This window comes from Thermobia domestica, chromosome 7, assembly GCF_964235325.1.
Source record: "Thermobia domestica chromosome 7, izTheDome1.hap1.1, whole genome shotgun sequence".
Classification (NCBI taxonomy): Eukaryota; Metazoa; Arthropoda; class Insecta; order Zygentoma; family Lepismatidae; genus Thermobia; species Thermobia domestica.
This window is the reverse complement of record NC_137460.1, coordinates 56984320-57005520: the sequence shown is the minus strand read 5'-3', so window position 1 is coordinate 57005520 and position 21201 is coordinate 56984320. Positions and strand designations below refer to the sequence as shown.

The following is a 21201-nucleotide window of genomic DNA, read 5'->3' as shown; positions in this document are numbered from 1 at the left end:
AGACCTTGCATATGGGATAAGATAACAGACTCTTTCAAGGACAGAATCGAAAAGCAAAAAGCATGGCGAAAAGTTTATGCAAGCCTTGCCCAGGATTTTGAGTTCATGGACAAAAAGAAACGAGAAACGACAGGTATGTATGCAACAGCGCAAATCTGTCTTCAACATTAGGGGGGGGGGGGGGTAAGATCGTTCCCATATTATATATATATATAGCGATGTTCAAACTATTTCTGTAGTCGAGAAACAATGCTGTGGAGGATCAGGGGAGCCGAGTTGTCTTCAACATTGGGAGGCGGGCAGATTTGAGACTTATTCTGAGTGGACATTAATTTCATCTCACTTTCCTTTCTGGCGGTCGGACACAATCAAATTTCTTTCCCAAAAAACACATTTAAAATCGGATTATTGGGGGGACAATCTCCCCAGTTCCAAGATTGGAGGGAACATGTCCCCTTCATCCCCCGGGATTTGCGCCAGTGTAGGTATGGAGCAATGTAAAACAGAATTACTAATTCGAATCTTATCATTTAATCTACTATGACATTAATGTTAATGGCATGGAAAACAAAATAATATACATACAATATGTAACAGTGTTCCAACAAAAATTAAAACTAATATAGTTTGCAATGTACAGCAGCATCAATTCTCATCGAAACGAAAATATTATGTTTACAGCATCTATTTAAAACGGCACTGTTAAATCTAAACATGTTTAGGCATAGGGCTATTTTTTCTAAGTTTTGTACCGTCCTCCACACTTCTTCAGAACAGTTTTTGTAGTCCTTGTTTCAAAAAATAATTTTCCCAATTATTATTTTTTTTATTTGTTTTCATATATGGAGAAGATTTTTTGTGGGTGTCGCTTACTTCGCTCATCACCGGCAACGATATTGTCGGGTCTTCCACCGATATTGTCGGCGACGTGTGCAAAGTACGCCGACACCGATATTATCGGGGCTTCCACCGATATTATCGTTGCCGTGTGCAAACACACTTAATCTAGAAATCAACCAACCATATCCACATTCATTACGTTTCCCGTTGTGTTGAGCAATGCTATACTTACATAACGATCAAAGTTCCTTCAATGTACACGATCTTTGTTCGGTTAGATAGTGAGGTAGTGGGAAATGCTGAAGGTCATATACATAATTAAGGAAAGTTTTATGATACTTTCATTTTACTTTCTAGGAAATCCTTATAGATCTTAAAATTATGATTATTGTTTGCCGGCAAATTATATCTACATAAAAATCCTGAAAGGAATTTATAATTAAATAATAAAATCAGGATGATATTGCTTACTCTACTAAGCGCATGTTCAAAATGCTCTAGGATGTGTGTTGACTGCGATTGCAAATTGAATTGTTTGCTTTGGTGATAATGATTTCATAAGACTAAAGGCCATTAAAAGAAAGAAAAAAGAAAAAAAGTAAAATTATTTAAAGGCATTCAACTACGATTTGCATAACATTTTTGAATTGTAAAGAATATTTCAAAACAATAAAGAACATAGAAATTAAGTCAGGTATGTACAAAATATTATTCAGTAGAACAGTAGCTGTTTTCATATTAGTTGCGTACAGTTGGGAAATCTTTATGATTAAGATGATTGAAATTATTATATTACGTTGAATGTGTTTGAGTAGACGCAGATTACGAAACCTAGTGGGGACGAATGTATCTCTCTTCCAAAAGTACGGGTGATTTTGGCCTGTAATAAATAAAATTAAAAGTATTGTTAGGGATGGGTTTCTAGAAAAACCGAAATTTTGTTTTTTCAAAATCTGATGTTTTTAATACCAAAACCGGTTTTTGATAGGAAACCAAGCCGGTTTCGTTTTTTCTTTAAAAAAAAAAAAAAAATGTGTCCACACTTAATGTTAATTTATCCCTCCATAAGTGTTATGTGAAAGTGCTGTAGGCTGTTTTATGATATTTTAAGATTCAATCTCAAGTCGTAACTTTTCATTTTCTAGATATGGCAGCAATATTTATTAACATTTAATCAAATAAAAGGTGAAGGAGTCGATAAATAATGCACGACACATGAATCATTGTTAGAATGATCGTAGCCGATGCTGTTAGAATTCATTTTTGTTTGGACGTGGAAAAGTATGACGTTCGGAAACAGTTGTTCAGTAGGATGCTGTAGTTCTCAGTTCGTCCGTTTTGCTCTAAAAAGACAGGATTCGATGCATATTGTATGCCTAATGCCAGTTAAGTTTGATACTTTTCTATATTTCGGGACAGTTAACCCTATGATGCATAGTGGGACAGATATTTATCATAGTGGTAAATAATCTGTGCTTTCCTACATAACAGTATGTAGTTGCTAATGCATGTTGAACCAGGTTGGGAACGTTTGAAGCTAGTTCTAATTCCAGTTTCTGCATAGATGGCACTATTAAGAGTACCGGTACTTCCGTTACTCAGTTTTTTCTTTTGTAAAACCAGTTTTTCACAGAAAATTAAAAAAAAAAAATGAATTGTAGGGTTAAAGCCAATCGAGACATAAAGGATCAGTTAACGGATCACCACCACAAGTTTTTTTTTTTTTTTTTTCCCGAAGGGAATGTTCTTTCTCCGTACACTTTTTTTGTCCTGCACTAATTTCTTCTTTTCATTATATCTTCTCCAGTCCGTATACGGGAATACTTTGCGGTTAATTCTGGGTTCATAGTGACCTTGAAAGTGAGAGAAGGTCAGGGAAATTAGTAGGAGTCAAGGAACATCCGAGAAATGCTTCAAAATAAAGTTGCCCACAAGATATGAACACTACTTCAAAGAATCAAGATGGGTTAAAAGGAAAAATCATTAAATTATCTTTAATTAAAGATGATTGAGGAGCTGTTAACACTTAAAGCTTTGAAAAAGGAATTTAAAAAATTAAAAAATGCAACAACATAAAAAAAAAGACTTAGGGAGAGAGATGCCGAATCATGATACGTGTTTACTTCGTTGTTTATGAATGATTCAGAATGTGAAATTATTAAATCGTTAGTGTATAATTTCTGTTCAGTACTGATATTTTATTGTATTCCAAATACAGGAAATTTGAATTTTAGTATTATCTACAATAAGAAAGTAAATTTACACTATATGTAAAAATTAAATGAAATCTATTCCATGTAACCTAAAGTAGACTATAATGATGAGAATGAAAGAAGTGGGAGGAAGTGGAAGAACTGGGGGACACACTGTCCACCGCAAAGATCACTTGGAGCGAGCTGGAATCGAACCAGAGACCCCTTGCACCAGAAGTGAATGTTGTACTACTTAGTCACTGCGGACTTTAAAAAATAAGAATAATGTTGAACTTCATGAAAATGGTGGAGGTCGATTAAGATTTTTTTTTAAACTTAACTAGAAATTATAGTGCTTACGATGTCGCATGTTGGGAAAAATATACTCATAAAATTCAGGGAAAGACTATGAAATAATACCAGAATTTCAGTGTAAACTCAGCAATAACAGGATTGGTCATTGACTAGAAAACCTGGAAAGGTCAGGTCAGAGAATTCAAGCTTATTCGTAAAAAATGTTGGAAAAGTCAGGAAAACTGGGGGAAAAAAACCTGGATAGCTCAGAAAATAGACGTGCATGCATAATGGATAAAGAACCACGTGGTCGAGAAAAATATAGTTGCTTTTTTATATTATATATAGTCTTAGAAATTTGCAGGGTTTGAGAAATCTTGCTTGCAAATACTAGTCAGCCCAAAAGTTACCAGCCAGACCATTTTGCAGTTACAGTGTTTATTATTATTATTAAAAAAAAAAAAAAAAAAAAATCTTTGCGACACAATAAACGTATCAATACTTTTTTTATTCCTCTTTTACAAATGAAAATAGTGGTACCTGCTATTTATTCTTGAATTTCTTGTGTATATGTCCAGCTGTACAGCTTGATTGATCGACTTTACTCGCCAAATGTAAAAAGGTACTCGTCACTGGCGACCAAGCGAGTGGATTTTTCAAGCTCTGTAAATTTGTAAATCGTGATCTGGAAAAGTCAGTCAATTCGTGCTCCCCGAATAAGTGAGAACTTTGAATTTGAATTTTCCAAGAAACGCCCACGCTGTTTAAAATTGCGTTGCTTGAGTTCTTTACATTGAGGTTTAAATTGAATTGTCACAAACATTTAAGACAATAAACAAGGTATAATACGAAAAAGTGCAGTAATCTCTTTTTAACATCCAGAGTTTGTAAAAAGACGAAAGCAAACACGTAGTTATTTCCTTAATTGTAAATGAAATGCAAAGTGAAATTTTCAGTTTTGCTTCCCATGTTATGCCCTGTAAGCTAAAGGAGACGGATGTGACTGGTGCGAGGGATTGCAGTCGATTCTAGAATTTGATGATCGGTTGGTGGTGAGAACTTAGCATCGTGTCCGTGAGTTTTCTCCCATTTACTCCTACGTTCTTATTGTACCAACCTTGAGACATAAAGCTAAAACATTTTTTTTTTTTTCCTCGTAAAGGCTTCCGTAGCTAAGTGAAGGATAAGGGGAAAAAAAACAAGGAATGTCCATGTATGTGCTTTTTCGGGTGCTTTGTCCTATCTGTTGGTGACTCTTGGTACTATTTGACTGTATATGCCATGCATACGTAGATGTAAAAATGTCCATGTAAAAAGGGGCAAAAGATGTAACTAACCCTATTCTTCTTACTCGGTTTTCAATATTAAATCGCAGTTTTCTCGAAAATGCAGTTTTGTGACATTCCTTCCTTTTTCCCGTTTCCCTTCATTTATAATTTGATTGGCAGGTGTATTGTTCTTGCCACAGTTTTATTGATAAAAGTAGTAAACTTTTTGGAAAAACATTTTTGTCGTTGAACATTAATGTAATAGCTCTATAAACAATTCGTTGGAACTAGAAATCCCTCTGCCTTCAATGATTTGCCCTTCTCCCCTATCGAATGACCGATTTTCCTTGACTCTTGAAGGTTTCAGAATTTTCTTTTCTAATGCTGTGGGCTGCCCGGAAGATTTCGTTAACTCTTGACTCCAGGAGTTCAGTTATAATGTGATTTGTATTCTACATTCACTAGTACAAAACACGCTTACAATTGTTTTCGTTTTTATTTCAGCATCCCGGTGGTGAAGAAGTGTTGTTGGAACAAGCAGGCAAGGATGGCACTGAGAACTTCGAAGATGTCGGCCATTCCACAGATGCAAGAGAACTCATGAAGAAATACAGAATTGGCACGCTGAGAGAAGTAAGAAATGTCATTGTTTGTGTTTTAGTGTGTAAGAAAAATTTAGTGTAGGTGAGTCAGATTCAAAGCGAAATTATTTCAGTAGCAGCAATAAACATTTTAATCACTATCCAACCCGTAGTAATATTTTTTCTTTCTTGCTTGGCTGCTGTTTCAACTTGATATGTAGGAGTGGCATTTTCTATTTCAGGTGTTATATTATAATCAAACTGTATATCTGAATTTAAAATAATATTGTTTTATACATAGTTTCAATAATAATGCACACAGAACCAAATGGAAAACTTGGTTCTCCAATGATCAGAACAAGGTAGAATAAACAGAAATATTCCAAGGCGATTCTCTCACTGTCCTTTGTTCTGCATAGCTCTAATCATTTCAGTAGGTAATTAGTACACACTTCCTGCTTTAAGGTAAAATCACACAACAAATCATGTAAAATTTGCCACCTTCTGTATATGGGTGACTTAAAGCTCGGTAAGCCAATTACACAGATTACTAGAAAGTGTTGAGTTAATTTTTAGTTCGACGTCCTTTACAGCAGCGAGGCTGTATGAGACGGAACCTACTGATTAACGTGGAATCCGAACCACATGAGCTCTCGCCGGGAATCGAACCCGTCTCCCACACCAAAGGTGCGTACGCTAACCGCTTGTCCATGAAGGAACTCAATTACAGAAATAAAGGTAATAACAGCTTTTAGCCATGACTCCGTACGCATTTAAGAGTAAAGGACTTCAAGTCAAAAATAACACACACAGCAATTTCCAATTGATGAACACCGCAAAATAGAAAGACTTAAACGAACATTACAAATACCTTGGAATAGTGCAACTTCGAGGTATTTAACAAAACACAATGAAACGTACATGACGAGATTACTAGTCAAAAATTAAGGGTATACTCAGAACTCATCTCACTTAGGACTAGCAAAGTTAAAGCCATTAACACATTTGTAGTATCTCTAAATGCATACCGTATTCATTTGGCTTAATAAAATGGACAGGGAATGAATTAAATGAATTCGTGAATTTAAGACGAATGATCCGGCCTTAATGAGAGAATTCAGAATGAAACACCCAAAAGCTGCAATAGAGCGAGTATCACTTCCCACAGAAGGAGACATTGGTGTTGTAGATATACCAAAACTATCAGGAACAGGTTAAGGACCTTTGCCAATATTTCACCAATAGGAAAGAAACCAAATCATCTGCTTTATGTAGTATGCGATGTAGACGTAATAGCTATATCACTTCATCTAGCCAAGACAGAATGCATTATAAATTATTCATCAGAGAACAAAAACATAGCAAATGGAGAGCAAAAGAACTCCACGGAACCTTAAACATCACCTAGAAGACAGTCTCAGTTGTAGCAGTGCCACTGTCTCTCAACATTTAGTAAGAAAATTAGTAAATATAAAGACCTGGCAGGCCATATACCAATCATTATCTCGGCCACAGGCTATTATCCTTGAAAGTACTGTAACGCAATAGGAACAGATAAACTCAAAACACCTCACAAACCTACAAAAGTTAATAATTCTAGGTATCTTCATATGTTAGGAAGTTCTTTGGAGAAGTCTTCCAAGAATTTCCACTTGTACGAGACGGCCGTCAAATTAAGTTGAAACCGGTTCAAACCAAGATACAGGAGCGATAATAATAATGACAATGAAGACTATTGGATGACCTATTCAGATTTTTACTATTTACAAACTTAGGTTGTAAGTGTTAGAAAAGTTGTTAGTTTGTTCCAGAATAAGTACTACAAAATTCTTATTGAAGATAATTCAGTATTGGTGTTTAGTATTATTATTATTTTGTTCTTAATTTATCCAATTATTTCGTGTGACTTGTCTTTGTATTGCATCTGCCATATATATATATATATATATATATATATATATATATATATATATATATATATATATATATATTAATTATTTCTGTTTGAGGAGATGCTTCATGTGTGTGTTCAGAAGGCGATAGTTCATATTTCTTCCTAGAAAATCGTGTGATACTTGTTTCTTCGCACGTCACTTATAACACTCCTACCTTTTAATTTTTGTCAATCCGGCGTGGAATGACGGGGTCAGTGCATGAGAAAGATATATATTAAGAATGTTTCGCCCCATGTTTATACACCCGAGGCTAAGCGAAACTGTGATAATAGTGAATGAAATTGTGAAATGAAGAAAGTGGGAGGAAACGGGAGAACCCCGAGAAATCCCACTCACACGTGAGAATGATAGGACATCTTGCCTTATGTGTATATGTAAAATATATTTTCTTGGCATTCTAGAAATGATTTTTTCCCGTAAGAAGTAATATCAATTTCTTGATCAAATAAATTTGAAACTTTCTATTCTACGAAGTAGAGTACTGAGAAATAGTGAAACTTATGTAATTATGTGTCGGGTCGTTTGTCAGTTTTAATTTAAAGATCTGATTAATTGTAATGTACTATAGGGCTAATGGTTACTATTTACTACTTTAATACTAGGACTAGTTTACTTTGCTGATATACTAGTTTTATATCTGTGGAAATGTGTATAAAAAAGGGCAGACGACGAAATTGCAGTTTCAATTGAAATCTTTTTAATTCCGTACTACGTAAGTCAATCTCACTAAAAGGGCTGATATTACAGTAAACTTAGTTCGTAATTTTTTATTATTTGGTTATTTTTGGCGAGAATTTTAATTTAAGATTATCTGCTTTTACAGGAGGACAGGAAAGATATGAAGCAAAATATTCCAAAGAGCTGGGAATCATCCGAAGAGCCTTCAAGGTATATTTGCATGTATTTTATACCTTACTGGTTCTAATTATATTAACTTACAAGACCATGAGTTTTGAGATACTGGTTAACGTATGTACTAAATAGTACTTGGCAATATGTGGGAATTCTTTTCAGATTTATCACTTTTGAGTAATTTAATAATAGAACTGACTTTATTGTCACTGTATATTTACCTTGTGAAAAATTTCAAAACACTATTGTTAGTTATGACGTACGGAGAAAAACCTTTACTGCAAAACAAAAACTTCCATCGAACTTGTCAAATGCAGAACTTCATCATGCTGAAACAGTTATCACTGTTACGTAATGATTCTAATCACAAAGTAAAATCAGTACTCTGACCTAATAAAGTCAGTTTAATTATTAAGTTAGTAATGATGTTACAGACATTTCTTGTAGTACATTATAAGAAAATTATTGAAAATTAAACTTCGATCAACAGAAAGTGAATGCTAGTGGAAGGAGGAGGGACTCTTCCATTCTTTCGTTTGTGATAAGGTTTACCTTGGATCATGCATGTATTAGGCAACATTTTTCTGTTGAAAGTTCTGTACGGAAATTTAAGTATCGTTTCGTGGAAAAGACCCAAAATTGTATCGAATTCATACACTAAATTCTATATCAATGTAAATGTTGGGTATCCGTTACTGATTTCAAAATAAGTATGTATTGGAGATATGGGTATGATTTTTCTGGTGCTTTAAGCTGAACATGATTGTGGTGTGCATGACTTTGTCCTGTCGCTGTTAGTGTTTATTCCAATATTTGTTTCATACTGGACCAGGAAATTCATTAAGGTGACTGTTTTAGATCTTGAAGTATCACACTATTTTTTGTTGTATTCAGTTAACTTCCCTTAAGTACTTGTTCGAAGTTTCTGCGTATATATCTGGGAAATCGAAGAAGCGTCTGGATTTTTCTTTCCTATCTTGGTATCTCTCTTCCATTCTATTTCGTGGGTTTTGCTGGTATCTTCTGCTTTTGACCTGATATGTTCAAAGTGTATAGGAAATATTAGGTTGTGCTGCTACTATTCTAATTAATAACTAACTAGAATTATTTTGAGCATATTACAAGACGTGGTGAAGGTTTTCTTCCTCTCTCCTAAGCTAGTTTTCCTCAGCAGCAATGTAAAAAAAAATTAACCAACACAATCTTCCCATAAGTAAAATTAAGCTTTTTTTTTCTAATGAGTGATCATTCAGTGTATGTATCTTAAACGAAATAACGGTAAAACTTTAAAACTTTAGCTCTCAACAACAGCTTAATAGAACCATAGAGAAATGAAAAAAACCTTGGTAGTTAGTTGAATAGATAGTAGAAAGAAATGAAGAACCCAAAATCCATGGCCATTATGTTGGCCAACCACACTCATAATGTGGAATCTTGTCAGGAACCCTTTCTATTAAAAGTGAACGTTTTGTAACTGCTGCTGCCTCAGCTACAAAGTTTATTAAGTGCTTCCTAGAACATCAGAGATGAGAACATTTTTAAAAAGCTACTGTTTAATTTACTAATAGGTGCTATGCATATTTTTTATTGGCAAAAATTTAGAAAACTAAAATGTGAAGTATTATTTCTCAGTTTTCCAAAACATGTCAGGATGGATTGTTAGTGTAGATTCCCAATTCGTTATATAATAAAAAGGTCTATTTTCCATTATAGTTCACATAGAACAGTAATGGAAAAGTATGGTAGTTCTGAAGTGTATAGGGAGCAAGTAATACAGAAGTATTTGTCCTGTTGCAGGAAACGGTGTGTCATTTCTTAATTGAATGGAAGTCATCTAATGGCTATGAAGATCGTCATACCAACAACATCCGTCCAGTGTCCTCTATACTTTTTGTTTAGGAGATAAAAAAAAAAAAAAAAAAAAAAAAAAGTTTTAAAATATGAACTCTGAACTTCACTCCTTATATTAACTTTTGTGAGTGTCTAAAGATTTTTTCTTCAAGAAATTAAAACATGTTTTCTTGTTTAAAATACAATGACTATCAATTAGCGTGTCCCAAACATCCCTTTATTTCAATATAACGTACATTATTGAACATTAGTGTACTTCAAGATCTTCAACAGCTCGTTGTAAGGGAACGTACATGATATTTCTTATACCATTTTTCATCTGCTTTCTACCTGCAGTGTAAACAAAGAAACACAATAATCGAAATATAGAGTTGTATATGAAGATTAATATGATTATCGAATCTGTCGTTTTCACCTGATCATATCCAATTTTAATGTGCTGTGTGTCATGTGTGCGTAGGATTTTTCTGTGCTTGTAATCTACTAAATATTATTAATAAAAATTCCTTTGTGTTGGCTGACAGTTTCGTGGCTTGAATTCTCCATAACGAGGCATGCTAGCCATTTAGAAGGCCCACTAATAACTAATTGACTTGAATATAAGGGGATACTGCAGTAGTCCTAAAGTTCAGAACTCTTAAAAGTCATGTAGGAGCACTAATCCTAAACTGTAGAAGTCTTAAAAACCTCTTGTGGCTCTACCGTCGCATTCATGCTTAGAATATTATAGAAGCAATACGCATACGTGTAGGTAGCGAATACTACTACCATATTTTATGAAATATTTACGTTTGTAGCAAGAGTGCCCATAAGAATGAATGGGTTATAACCCACACTGTCATTGAAATTTTTCGGAATCTTTCAAAGTAGCTTAATTGAAATTAGTCTTCAAAGTATATTTAAAATGAGGATATTTAATACAAAAACACTTTTAATTACGGCTGTGCTTTCCGAGATACGACCGGGACTTGAATCCGATGTGGTTGGGAGTGTACAAACTATCTGCAAGATCAACCCTCACAGTATAGGCCGTTCCCCACCACGCTATCTCACCTCCAAGATTTGGATTACAGACCCATGCTTTCGACCTCAGCGGGTTTGAAGGATTATGGGAGAAAAATTTTAGGGATGTGACTTGTGCAAAAGTTGATGGATACCCTTGGTTTGTAACAGCACAATGGACCAGAATTAGTCTAGTGGGAACAGAAACGTACACATTTTAAAAGTTACGGAAGACGTTTCACCAACTTCAGTCTCAACTAATAGGAATAATTATTAAGCTTCCAAGAAAACACATGCTGACGCCATCTTTTGGCATCCCACACCTTTGTAACGCGATATCTCAGGAATGGTGCATCTGACCACTCTGGTTCCTTGATAGGCGTGTTCTACGCATCGGAAACTCGATTGCAATCACGTTCGGGCAAATTCATGGGGAGATGAAGTTGGGGCTAAACTTGGCCACACTTTTGGCAGAATATACGGTCGAAGTAGGATTAAATTCACTTTCTAATATACTTATCAACGCAGGTTATTGAAGAACATTTTTTTTTTAATCGATCGAACCGAGATAGCAAATGTTACTTACATTTATTGACTTGAGTCCGTTCTGGGGATTGCAGGAAATCGTGAAACTCATACACTATCTTTACTAAGTAAAACAAAATAGCTTGCGCGTGTAATCCGATTTTCGGATAGAAGAGTCACCTAAAACCCATCAAATTTTCTACACAGATACACGTTCGTCAGATCTAATCGTGTACAAAGCCGTTTTTACGATTTTCGACTTCAGGGACGAATCAAGGGTCAAAATGTATGCAAAAATTATAAATATTGAAGTCTAGTGCATGTGAGGTAGGCAATCCAATCATTTACTCCGTCGTCCAGGTTGCATACTTCTCAGATATTTGAATTCCTTGCCAGTTACAACCCATCGAGAGATATTTTACGGCATATTCCGGGAGAAGTTTCAAGTAGGAGGTGCAGGGAGTGTTCGTCTCGCGGAATCCGGAAACAGGTCTGGATAGTTTGTACTGGCTGCGACGTCGCACTCTGTATCCCTGACTGTTACCGGAGTTATCATGAGCGAATATAGAGCGGTGAGTACACTGCATGTTTGCTCCATTTCTATTGTAGCTACCCTTCATTTTTTGTACGATTGTTTCCAATGTCTTGAGTGTATGTGAGATTTTTTTCTTGACAAATAAGTATTGCCATAGTCCCACAAGCTTCGATTTTTTTTTCATTTTTTTCTTTTACGTTTTTGGCACGGGAGAATCTAGTTACCTTGTTTGAATCTGTGACAATTAGGGGCGTCGCTAGGGCTGCCAACGCCAGGGTAGACGACAGTCCATCGAAAATAGACAGGATGGTTCATATAGGTACGATATTCCGTATTTTTTCTCGAGTGGTTTTCACCCACGCCCTTCATTTTTTTGTACAATGGTCACAAATGTCTGGCATATATGTGAGACTTTTTTTCTTGCTTACATATACGCCATAAGTCCCACAAACTTCGATTTTTTTTTTTTTAATTATCTTTTACGGGTTTGGAACGGGCCACAAAAGTTACCTCGTTGGAATCTTTCACTTGAGTTTTCCAACGAGGTGTGACTCATATCTCTATAAAAATTAGGGCGTCGTTAAGGCTGCCAACGTCAGGGTAGACCACAATATTTCGAAAAATATGTATAGGTGATTCTGATAGGAAACATGTTCGGAATTTTTTCTCAGTTGGTATTGAACTTTCGCCCTTCATTTTATTACATGATTGTACCCAAAGTCTGGCGTACACGTGAAAATATTTTTTCCTGCGTACAAGTAACAGTGTGGCCAGCCTCATAAATTTCCAAAAACAAAAAAATTTCTCAATTTTAAAAAAATTCTTTTTCTGTGTGTTTGGCACGGGGGCAAAAAAGTTAGCTCGTTGGTATCTGTGTTCCATAATCTTTACAACGATGAAATTATGCATACCGGTAGCGAAATTAAGTCGGGTGATAATACGATATTCCATTGTTACTTTTATGTCTAAAATTAGGTTTCTTATATGATTTTAAAGATGGATGTCACTCAAGAATAAAGGGGGATTGTCTAGTTCAGAGGCTAACATTCTCAAGTTCGAACATATTCCAAGAATACAGGAGGAGTGTCTAGTATACAGAGGTTAACATTCACATGTTCGAATATTATTTCAGATTTTCACGTTTTTTCATAACGTTTGAAAAAAGACATTTTTGAAAAATAAAACTATTTCTTCTTTTAAAAAACTAACAAGATAAATCATACGAAAAAGAAAAAAATACAACAAAATTATTGAAAAACTTTGTCGTGCTATATTCGAGGTTGTACTATTGTATTCAGGTCAATACGGTACATTGCAAAGCTACAGTTGATAAAACAGAAGAGTACAAATTCCAATTATGAAGGACAATTTGGTGGACGCAAACAAGCGGGCCAGGCTAGAGCCTCACTACAGCATGTAGAATGCAAACTGTCAGTACCAAACTAAAGTTGTTTTTGGTCCAAGCAACTGCTCCAAGCGCTAGTGAAAATGCAGGTTTTGATCTGTGGCCTGATTTTTCACCCTTTTCATTGTGCATAATTTCTGTCAATATTCTAAATGTTAAGTAACCATAGTTGATGTTTTGATTGCCAAAGATACTAAACAGAAATACACTTGATTAGATTGTTGCTAGGCGAAAATGGTGTTAATAGTCTGATAGTGTATTGATTCTTTTTGTATCTATTTCGGATCAAAATATTCAGTGAAATCACAGTAACTTACAGAGAGATATAACACATTCTTTTGTAATCTGGATTTTCGTTCTTATTAAATTACCTGTTCACAGGTGCCCACAGGGTGTTTTAGGGCGGAGGTTGCAACTGAGAATTTTTGGAGTACACATAATTTTTCATTAAAAAATGGCACAGTTAAACTTTGATTATGCCATAATGTTGCTTTTCAGAATGGTGAAAGTTTCCGGAATTGAATAACATCCTATGAAGAAAGGTAGTCTATAAAGAGAATTGTCTTGGTTTTATCGCAACCAATTCTGGTCCCTTCTACTTTATTTGTTTATTGGCGGGCTGAGGTGGGTAAATTATGGGGATTGTGTCTAAGCACTTCAAGAGGATTGGGCACTGCTGTATCTATTCATTCAAGCTGAGAAATGTCGTTTGTAATTTCTTTCTAATGTTTTCTTTTGTACACTGTTCTCACTCCTGTTATATCTAAAGACGTTTTAAAAAGAGTACAAAAATAATAGAATGTGAGATGCCGTGATATGACACTTTTTACCTGGTCATTTATGTAGGCTTCTTAATAATTCTATGGTGCTTCAATATACGAGGCGCATGTCAAAGCAAGTCCGATGTTAAAAAAAATGATAGAAGAAGAAATTCATTGATATAAGAGTACATACATACCTTGGCTATTTTTCGACTAAGTCAGGCCTCCAAATATTTGTGGTAGCGTGGCACAAGCTTCCTATACCCTCTGTGTAAAATTCTACTGTCTGAGAGTGCAGCCAGTCCAGAACTGATGCCTTGAGCACTTCATTGTTGGTGAAACAATTCGATGCAAACCACTTTTTCAGGTGAAGAAAAAGAATGAAATCGGCAGGGGCAAGGTTGGGGCTGTAAGGGGGATGATTGAATAGTTCCCATCGAAATCTTTTGATTTGTCTTAACAGTATGAGCAGCTGTGTGGGTGGGCGTTGCCATGGATCAGAATAATTCCAGAGCGTAGCATTACTCTCCGCCGATTTTGGATAGTACGTCGCAGATTATTCAGTGTTTTTCAGTACACATCCGCTGTAAATGTTCATCCTTGTTCCAATCACATCGTTTTGGTCCCAAAACACGGTTGCCATGATTTTGTGAACTGGTTGATAGTGTTTGAGTTTCTTCTTTTTAGGTGAACCAGGATACCGGCACTGCATTTGACTGCTGCTTCGACTCTCCAATAGTGTACAATGTTCCCATCACTATGTGAGAAAAGGTCATCCCCATCTCCCCCTACAGGCCAAAAAAAAAAAAAAAAAATCATTTGCAAGTGACACTCTTTGTGTGAGCTTCGGTCAGCATTTTGGGTATCCACCTCGCACACAGTTTGTGATAATCCAACTTCTCAGTCACAATTCGATGAACTGTTTTCGCAGACATTTCTAGACAACTATTTGGCGATTTCAGTTATTGTGAATTGGCGATTGAATCGCAATTTCGTGGTAACATTTTTCACCATATCGTCTGAACACGGCCTTCCGCTACGCTCATAGTCATGAACATTTGAACGCTCTTCCCGAAACTCTCTTCACCATTGTCTGACTTTACCTTAACTCATTGTTGTTGGTCCGTAAATGCCACACAGTTCTCGATGGATGTCAGCTGGATTCAGCTATTTGGCAGAAATGGTATGACAGATCTAACTTCATATTTAGGGGAATTTTGTATTACGACAGCCATTTCATCTTACTGCTACTCGCAAGTACGCAGCTCCATTCAGAAGATTCTCTCTTGCACAGAATACTAGAGTATACATCTGCACATGCTCAGTTTCATCAGTGTTTCCAGCCCTCGTTAAAAATTATCGGCTTCTTTTTACATGTCCCTTGTATTGAAGAAAGCCATATTTTGCTACAGTTAGTGTCATAATGTTGTTTGTTTTAATTGAAAAATTTTAAAACCGATACAGTTGTGAACTTGTGTTGCCTGGAAACCACCATGAAAGATAGAACTAAGTTTGGAAGGAACTCAGTCAGAACGTGATTTAAAAAAAAAAAAAAAATGTCGGAATGGCCTGTCGTCGGATTCGAGCCCGAAACCTTCCGCTTATGAAGGGAGAATACTAAACGTTCATTTACTCTTTGCACTGCTCTTAGTTGCTATTGTTACTTTTGGATATACGAGGCGTATTCGTAAAGGAAGGTTACAACCCCTGTAGGCAGGGAGGTAGTATTTTCGTGCATACGTTAGCTTCGCTGTCAGTCTCCTTTTCGCGACTGTTTCTCATTGCTACGTGGAGTCGAGTGCTAGTAACTCTCGAGACGATGAACAGATTAAAAGCTAACTTGAAAGTGGTTCTAGCAGTAGACGCTGGAATTCGTGTAACAGTGGTACACAGAAGCTAGTACCTCGACTTAAAAATAGAGTTCGGTCAATGGCGACAAATAAATCGAAAACTAAACCCTACATCATTAAATATGTTGTAGACATGTTGTCAATTACACATTTTTTCAGTGAATAATCTTATTTTCCGGAGTGGCTTCGTACATTCTAATTATCCAGTAGATAATTTGTTTGTATGTAGCTAATTATTTAATTTGTTCAGACGTATATGTAATCGACACTGAATATATAAACAAAACTAATCGTACACTCAATATAATAATAATAATAATAATAATAATAATAATAATAATAATAATAATAATAATAATAGAATACAATACTGTACAGGTTCAGTCTTTTTTTTCGATTTTGTGATTTTCAATACATATACACCGTAAATAATTAGTTTATGTGATAGTCTAGTGGGCCTGATTCAATATATAGTATTTCGTTCAATTCAGTGTTACTGTAGCAACTTGTGGTCGAAACTTCTGATTTTGGTCAAGTCTTTTTTAACTATTGTGGGAAAACTATACAATCTAGAGGCTATGAAACGGTGATTTTCGTTTTAACTGACCGTCTAGGGCCCAGTCCCGTAGTGATCAGTTGACAGGCAGTATATGTAGGGGAAGATGGGACAAGATGATACAGTTGTTGTTTATCACGTGGTGAAAGTACTATTCATCGCAAGTAGCAGCTTTTTATAGCAACAGAAAGACTGGTATTTCTAGCAAAAACGAACAAAGTGATATTGATGTTCCCTCAGTGGTTGCCGAGGAATATATCTTTTTAATGACTAGGTTAAAAATATCATCTTACCCCACCTACTGGGGCAAGATGATAATGATACTGGGGCAAGTTGATACAATACTAATGCTTTCCTTACATGTAAATAATATATAATTTTGTAATCTAAAAGTACAAATAAACCTATATCGAACATTTTAAATGTATATTAGTGATAAACACAAATGGTACACTGAGAGGTCTCAACGATGTAGATAAACTCGGTCAAGACTGCATTTGTAATTTGAAAATAGATACCTGAAAAGGATTAGTGTACTCATAGGCTATATAAGATTATTCTTCTAATCCTATGATTTTAAAATAAAACTGATGTTACATATTCTTCTTTGGCTAATAATAATTTTAATGAAAAGCGAATTAACTAATTCAAGTAATATAGAATGTAAGTGATGATACTAGAACTGAAATAAAAATAAATGTGAGGTGAAACTTGAAATGTGCCGAATTCCTATCACTGATCATTCACCACTTGCAGATATCACTCATCACTGCAGATAAGAGTAACACCTTTATAATTTTTACAGTTCTCATGAAACCACTGTTTGCTGTCACAACACTCAATCCAATCAGTGGACAGCGGATCGATATATTTTAATGAACATATTGGGCAATAATATTGACGTTGGTGCTGATGACTTCTTGATACTTTTCCTCAGAATGCGTTTCCCCTTCTTATACTTAGACGCAAGTTCTTTCTCTTATCATTTTTACTAGCTATTAAATGAATCGCGTACAGGGTTACATGCCCTCAAGGAGAAAAGCATAGGTTTCCGAACTTTAGATACGCTCTCCTGAATAATTTACGAAGTGTGACTTAACTTATTTCTTCCCTGTACCTTTCATATAAATAATAATGGGGCAAAATGATACCTGTACCATTTTGCCCCACGTCTTTCTGTATCAACTTGCCCCGAGGTACACATGCAAATATTTTTTGTTATTTTCCAACACTGCTTGCAGCTATGGCACCATGAGACCTATGTCTTTGTCCACATTCACCGGTTCTCGTCGTAATGCTTAGAATTTTCGCATACACACACTATATTTATGAAACACTTCAGTACTCAACTGGAATTTACAGTGACACTACTACTTTTCTTTTACTTTAGTTACACATCTGTTTTTAAAGCAAATTCGCCGGCATTCATTTAGTACCTCTGCCTTCATATCTTCTTCCTCAACTTCTACGATTGCTTACTGCGTACTAATACAGGGTTTTCATAAAGTCTGGACGGATTTAATTTGCTTATAATTTTCATAAAAATGCTCATAATGAAATCAAATAAAGTGCAAACGGTAGCGGAAGGATTAAATTTTTAGTTGGCAACACTGTTAGATAAGCGGCAACTCTGAACACGTTGAGAGAGGGAGAGGGAGAGCAAGGGTCAGTTTCTTACCAAATTCCATCCATGGAGATTCGTACCTGGATATGTTGCAGAAATACCTCATTCCGGAACTGGAGGCACGTGGAATCCAGAACGACATCGTGTTCCAACAGGACGGGGCACCCCCTCACTATGCAATCAAGGTGAGACAGTTCCTTGACGAGAAATTCCCTAACCGATGGATTGGCCGCGGTGGCCCGACCGCTTGGCCGCCAAGATCACCCGACCTTACCCCCTGCGACTTCTGGCTTTGAGGTCATGTGAAAACGGAAGTTTATGCAAAGAAGCCAAGTGGTTTGGAGAACTTAAAGGACAAAATCATTGCATCTGTGGCTGGCATTTCGGATCAAACACGGCGGAACGCTGTGAGTGGATTCCAGCGCCGCCTACGCGAATGTATGGACGTAAATGGCGCCCAGTTGGAGGTATGGCGGTGAATGAACTGAGCGGGTGCAGATTACAGGTAAAAATTTAATCCTTCCGCTACCGTTTGCACTTTATTTGATTTCAATATGAGCATTTTTATGTAAATTATAAGCGAATTAAATCCGTGCAGACTTTATGAAAACCCTGTATAGCCACTAGAGGGAAAATATATATAATATTCGTATTTTCTTGGGTCATAACGAATCAGGTAGGTAGTTAACGAAGAATTCGAGTAGCCGACATCATAAAATCACCCAGTGTATATATGTATAATATAAATGAGAAAGTATCAAAATTGAAGGAAATTCTCTGACAGAAAATTGATATCAAGCAACGTAATGACGTTAAACTACAGTACTTTGTTAGGCAAGAAAATGCGAAACCTATTACGAAAGAGAAATTACTTTGGAAACTGCCTGAGTAACTTAAAAGTAAGTTTAACGTAGCGAGTACCAGTATTTAAAGAGAAAGTTGACGGAGAACTAAAAACAAATTGATTAAATTGTTTTTAATTTTTTGTATTTTTATCGTTAAGTACTATGATAAGAATTCAGGATAGTGCCTTATCATTTTGTATGAAGCGTTAAAAAAAGAATCCCAAGAAATCGGGTGTATAGAATTAAAAGCAGTGGTAAAGTGAGCGAGATAATATCTTCGAATGGAATTCTGTTTAATTAATTTAAAACTATTTATTGAAGTGATATTGTTCTTCGTCACAGATTGATTGATTATTTTTACAGATTGATTATTTTTCTTTCAAGTGAAAGGATAATAGAAAAAGATCAGCTTATATAGCGATACACACAGGCCCAGATAACTCACCTTAATGAAAGCAATCAATCAATACTTGTCATCTGTGGTGTCCAAATACAGGGTTTGTTCGGAAAGTAATGAGACTGGCTAATACACGACTCTGTCCGCCACGCTGGGGATTGGTGGCGACAGGTCGCAGCTAACCAACGTGACCCGGATCAGTTGCTTCCGAGCTCTAGTAGAGTGAGTCGCTTATATCGTGCGAAATGAATTTAAAATCTACATAGAGTTTTGGAAGCTTAAAATGCAGTGTTCATTTGAGCAACGAAGCGCCATTGAATTTTGTTTCAGGCAGTTGGCTGGATTAAACCAAAACCAACAGGTTTAAACCAAAAAACGTAAAATGTTTGAAAAAGTGTAGATGTTCGTAAAATCTTGATGAACACATATTTGTTGGTTATCACGTTTCACTCCCGTATATTATTCGTATTATATTCAGACCTAAATTCCCCATTCATTACTCATTACTAGAAAAGCAACTTTTTTTGTCAGTTTATGAATGTTTCTTTTGTGATTTAATAGTTTATTATTGTTATGCAATTGCAATCAAAGGAAAATTATAGTTTCGTTTTTGTGGTGGACAATCAGCGTGCTCGTGGGTTTTTCGGGGTTCTCCCGTTTCCTCCCATTTTCTTCATTCCACCATTGTCATTCATTTCTCAATCACCATCTCCTTTAGCCTAACCGGCATAATCATGGGACGTAAAACTGAAAAGATTTCATTTTTTAATAGTTTCATTTTAATAATGTTTTCCCTAGTTTGCTGGCAGCAAAGAGAGAACATATGAACAATGGTCTTTCGCAGGTCAAAATGTAGTTCCGGAGGTAAAATATCCCCCATTCGGATCTCCGGGAGGGGGATGGCTTGGGAAGGACTATTGGACGAGAAAGTAATAATGGAGGGAAGACAGACAGAGAAAGAAAGACAAGGAAGAACAAAAGGTTTAGGATAGGGACATGGAACGTACGTACTATGTTACAGGGAGGCAAATTAGAAAATCTTAAAGAAGAAATGATACAAAATAATTTAGATTTGGTAGGCGTTTGTGAAGTTAAATGGGAAGATAATGGGGTATTGAACAGCGAAGGATATAGAATGTTTTACTCAGGTAATGAAAAGAGCGATCATAATGGCGTAGGAATAATTCTTGGAAAGCGCTTAAAGGAGAAGGTAGTGAAAGTAGAATTTATTGATGATAGAGTTATGATGTTAAGACTTAAAAGAAAAACGAAGGATCTAGTGGTGATACAGACATATGCACCGACGACGTCGCATGCAGCTGAAGAAGTAGTGGAAAATTATGAGAAAATAGAAGAAATTATAGATAGGGAGAAGAAGGGTGCATGCATAATTCTAATGGGAGATTTCAATGCAGTTGTGGGAGAAAAACAGGAAGGTAGTATCGTAGGCAAATATGGTTTAGGCGAAAGAAACGAAAGGGGAGAGGGACTGGTGAATTTCTGTAGACAGAATTCACTAGTAATTGGGAACACTTGGTTCAATCAGCACAAGAGAAGAAGATATACATGGAAATCACCAATAGACGGCGGAAGATATCAGATAGACTATGTTATGATTCAGGACAGGTATCGGAATAGCTTAAAGAACGCGAAGATCCTTCCCGGGCTGATATTTTCTCTGATCATAATCTTGTGCTGGCCGAAGTAGATATTCAACTGAAAAATGTAGGCAGAAGAAAAGTAGGTAACAAAGTGTTGAATACTGAAAAGTTGAAAAACGAGGAAATAAGAAATCTTTTCGTTGAAGCATTCGAAGAAAAATGTTCAAACGAGGAAAGGATAGGCGCAGGTAGTAACGCACGGTGGGA

The 21201-nt window shown here is 35.9% G+C and overlaps 1 protein-coding gene across 2 annotated transcripts in view; it reads left to right on the top strand.

The window, feature by feature from the left end:
• Window positions 1-21201, top strand: part of Cyt-b5 (Cytochrome b5) — a 42001-nt gene that overhangs the window by 9220 nt on the left and 11580 nt on the right. Inside the window, exons 2-4 of one of the 2 annotated variants that reach the window (XM_081764712.1) lie at window positions 5099-5227; window positions 7954-8018; window positions 9780-9921. In XM_081764712.1, the coding sequence (XP_081620838.1) occupies window positions 5099-5227; window positions 7954-8018; window positions 9780-9801 (216 nt within the window). In that variant the 3' untranslated portion in view covers window positions 9802-9921. Of the gene's footprint in view, window positions 1-5098; window positions 5228-7953; window positions 8019-9779; window positions 9922-21201 lie in introns of those variants that run through there. The other variant, XM_081764711.1, reaches the window with a different exon arrangement.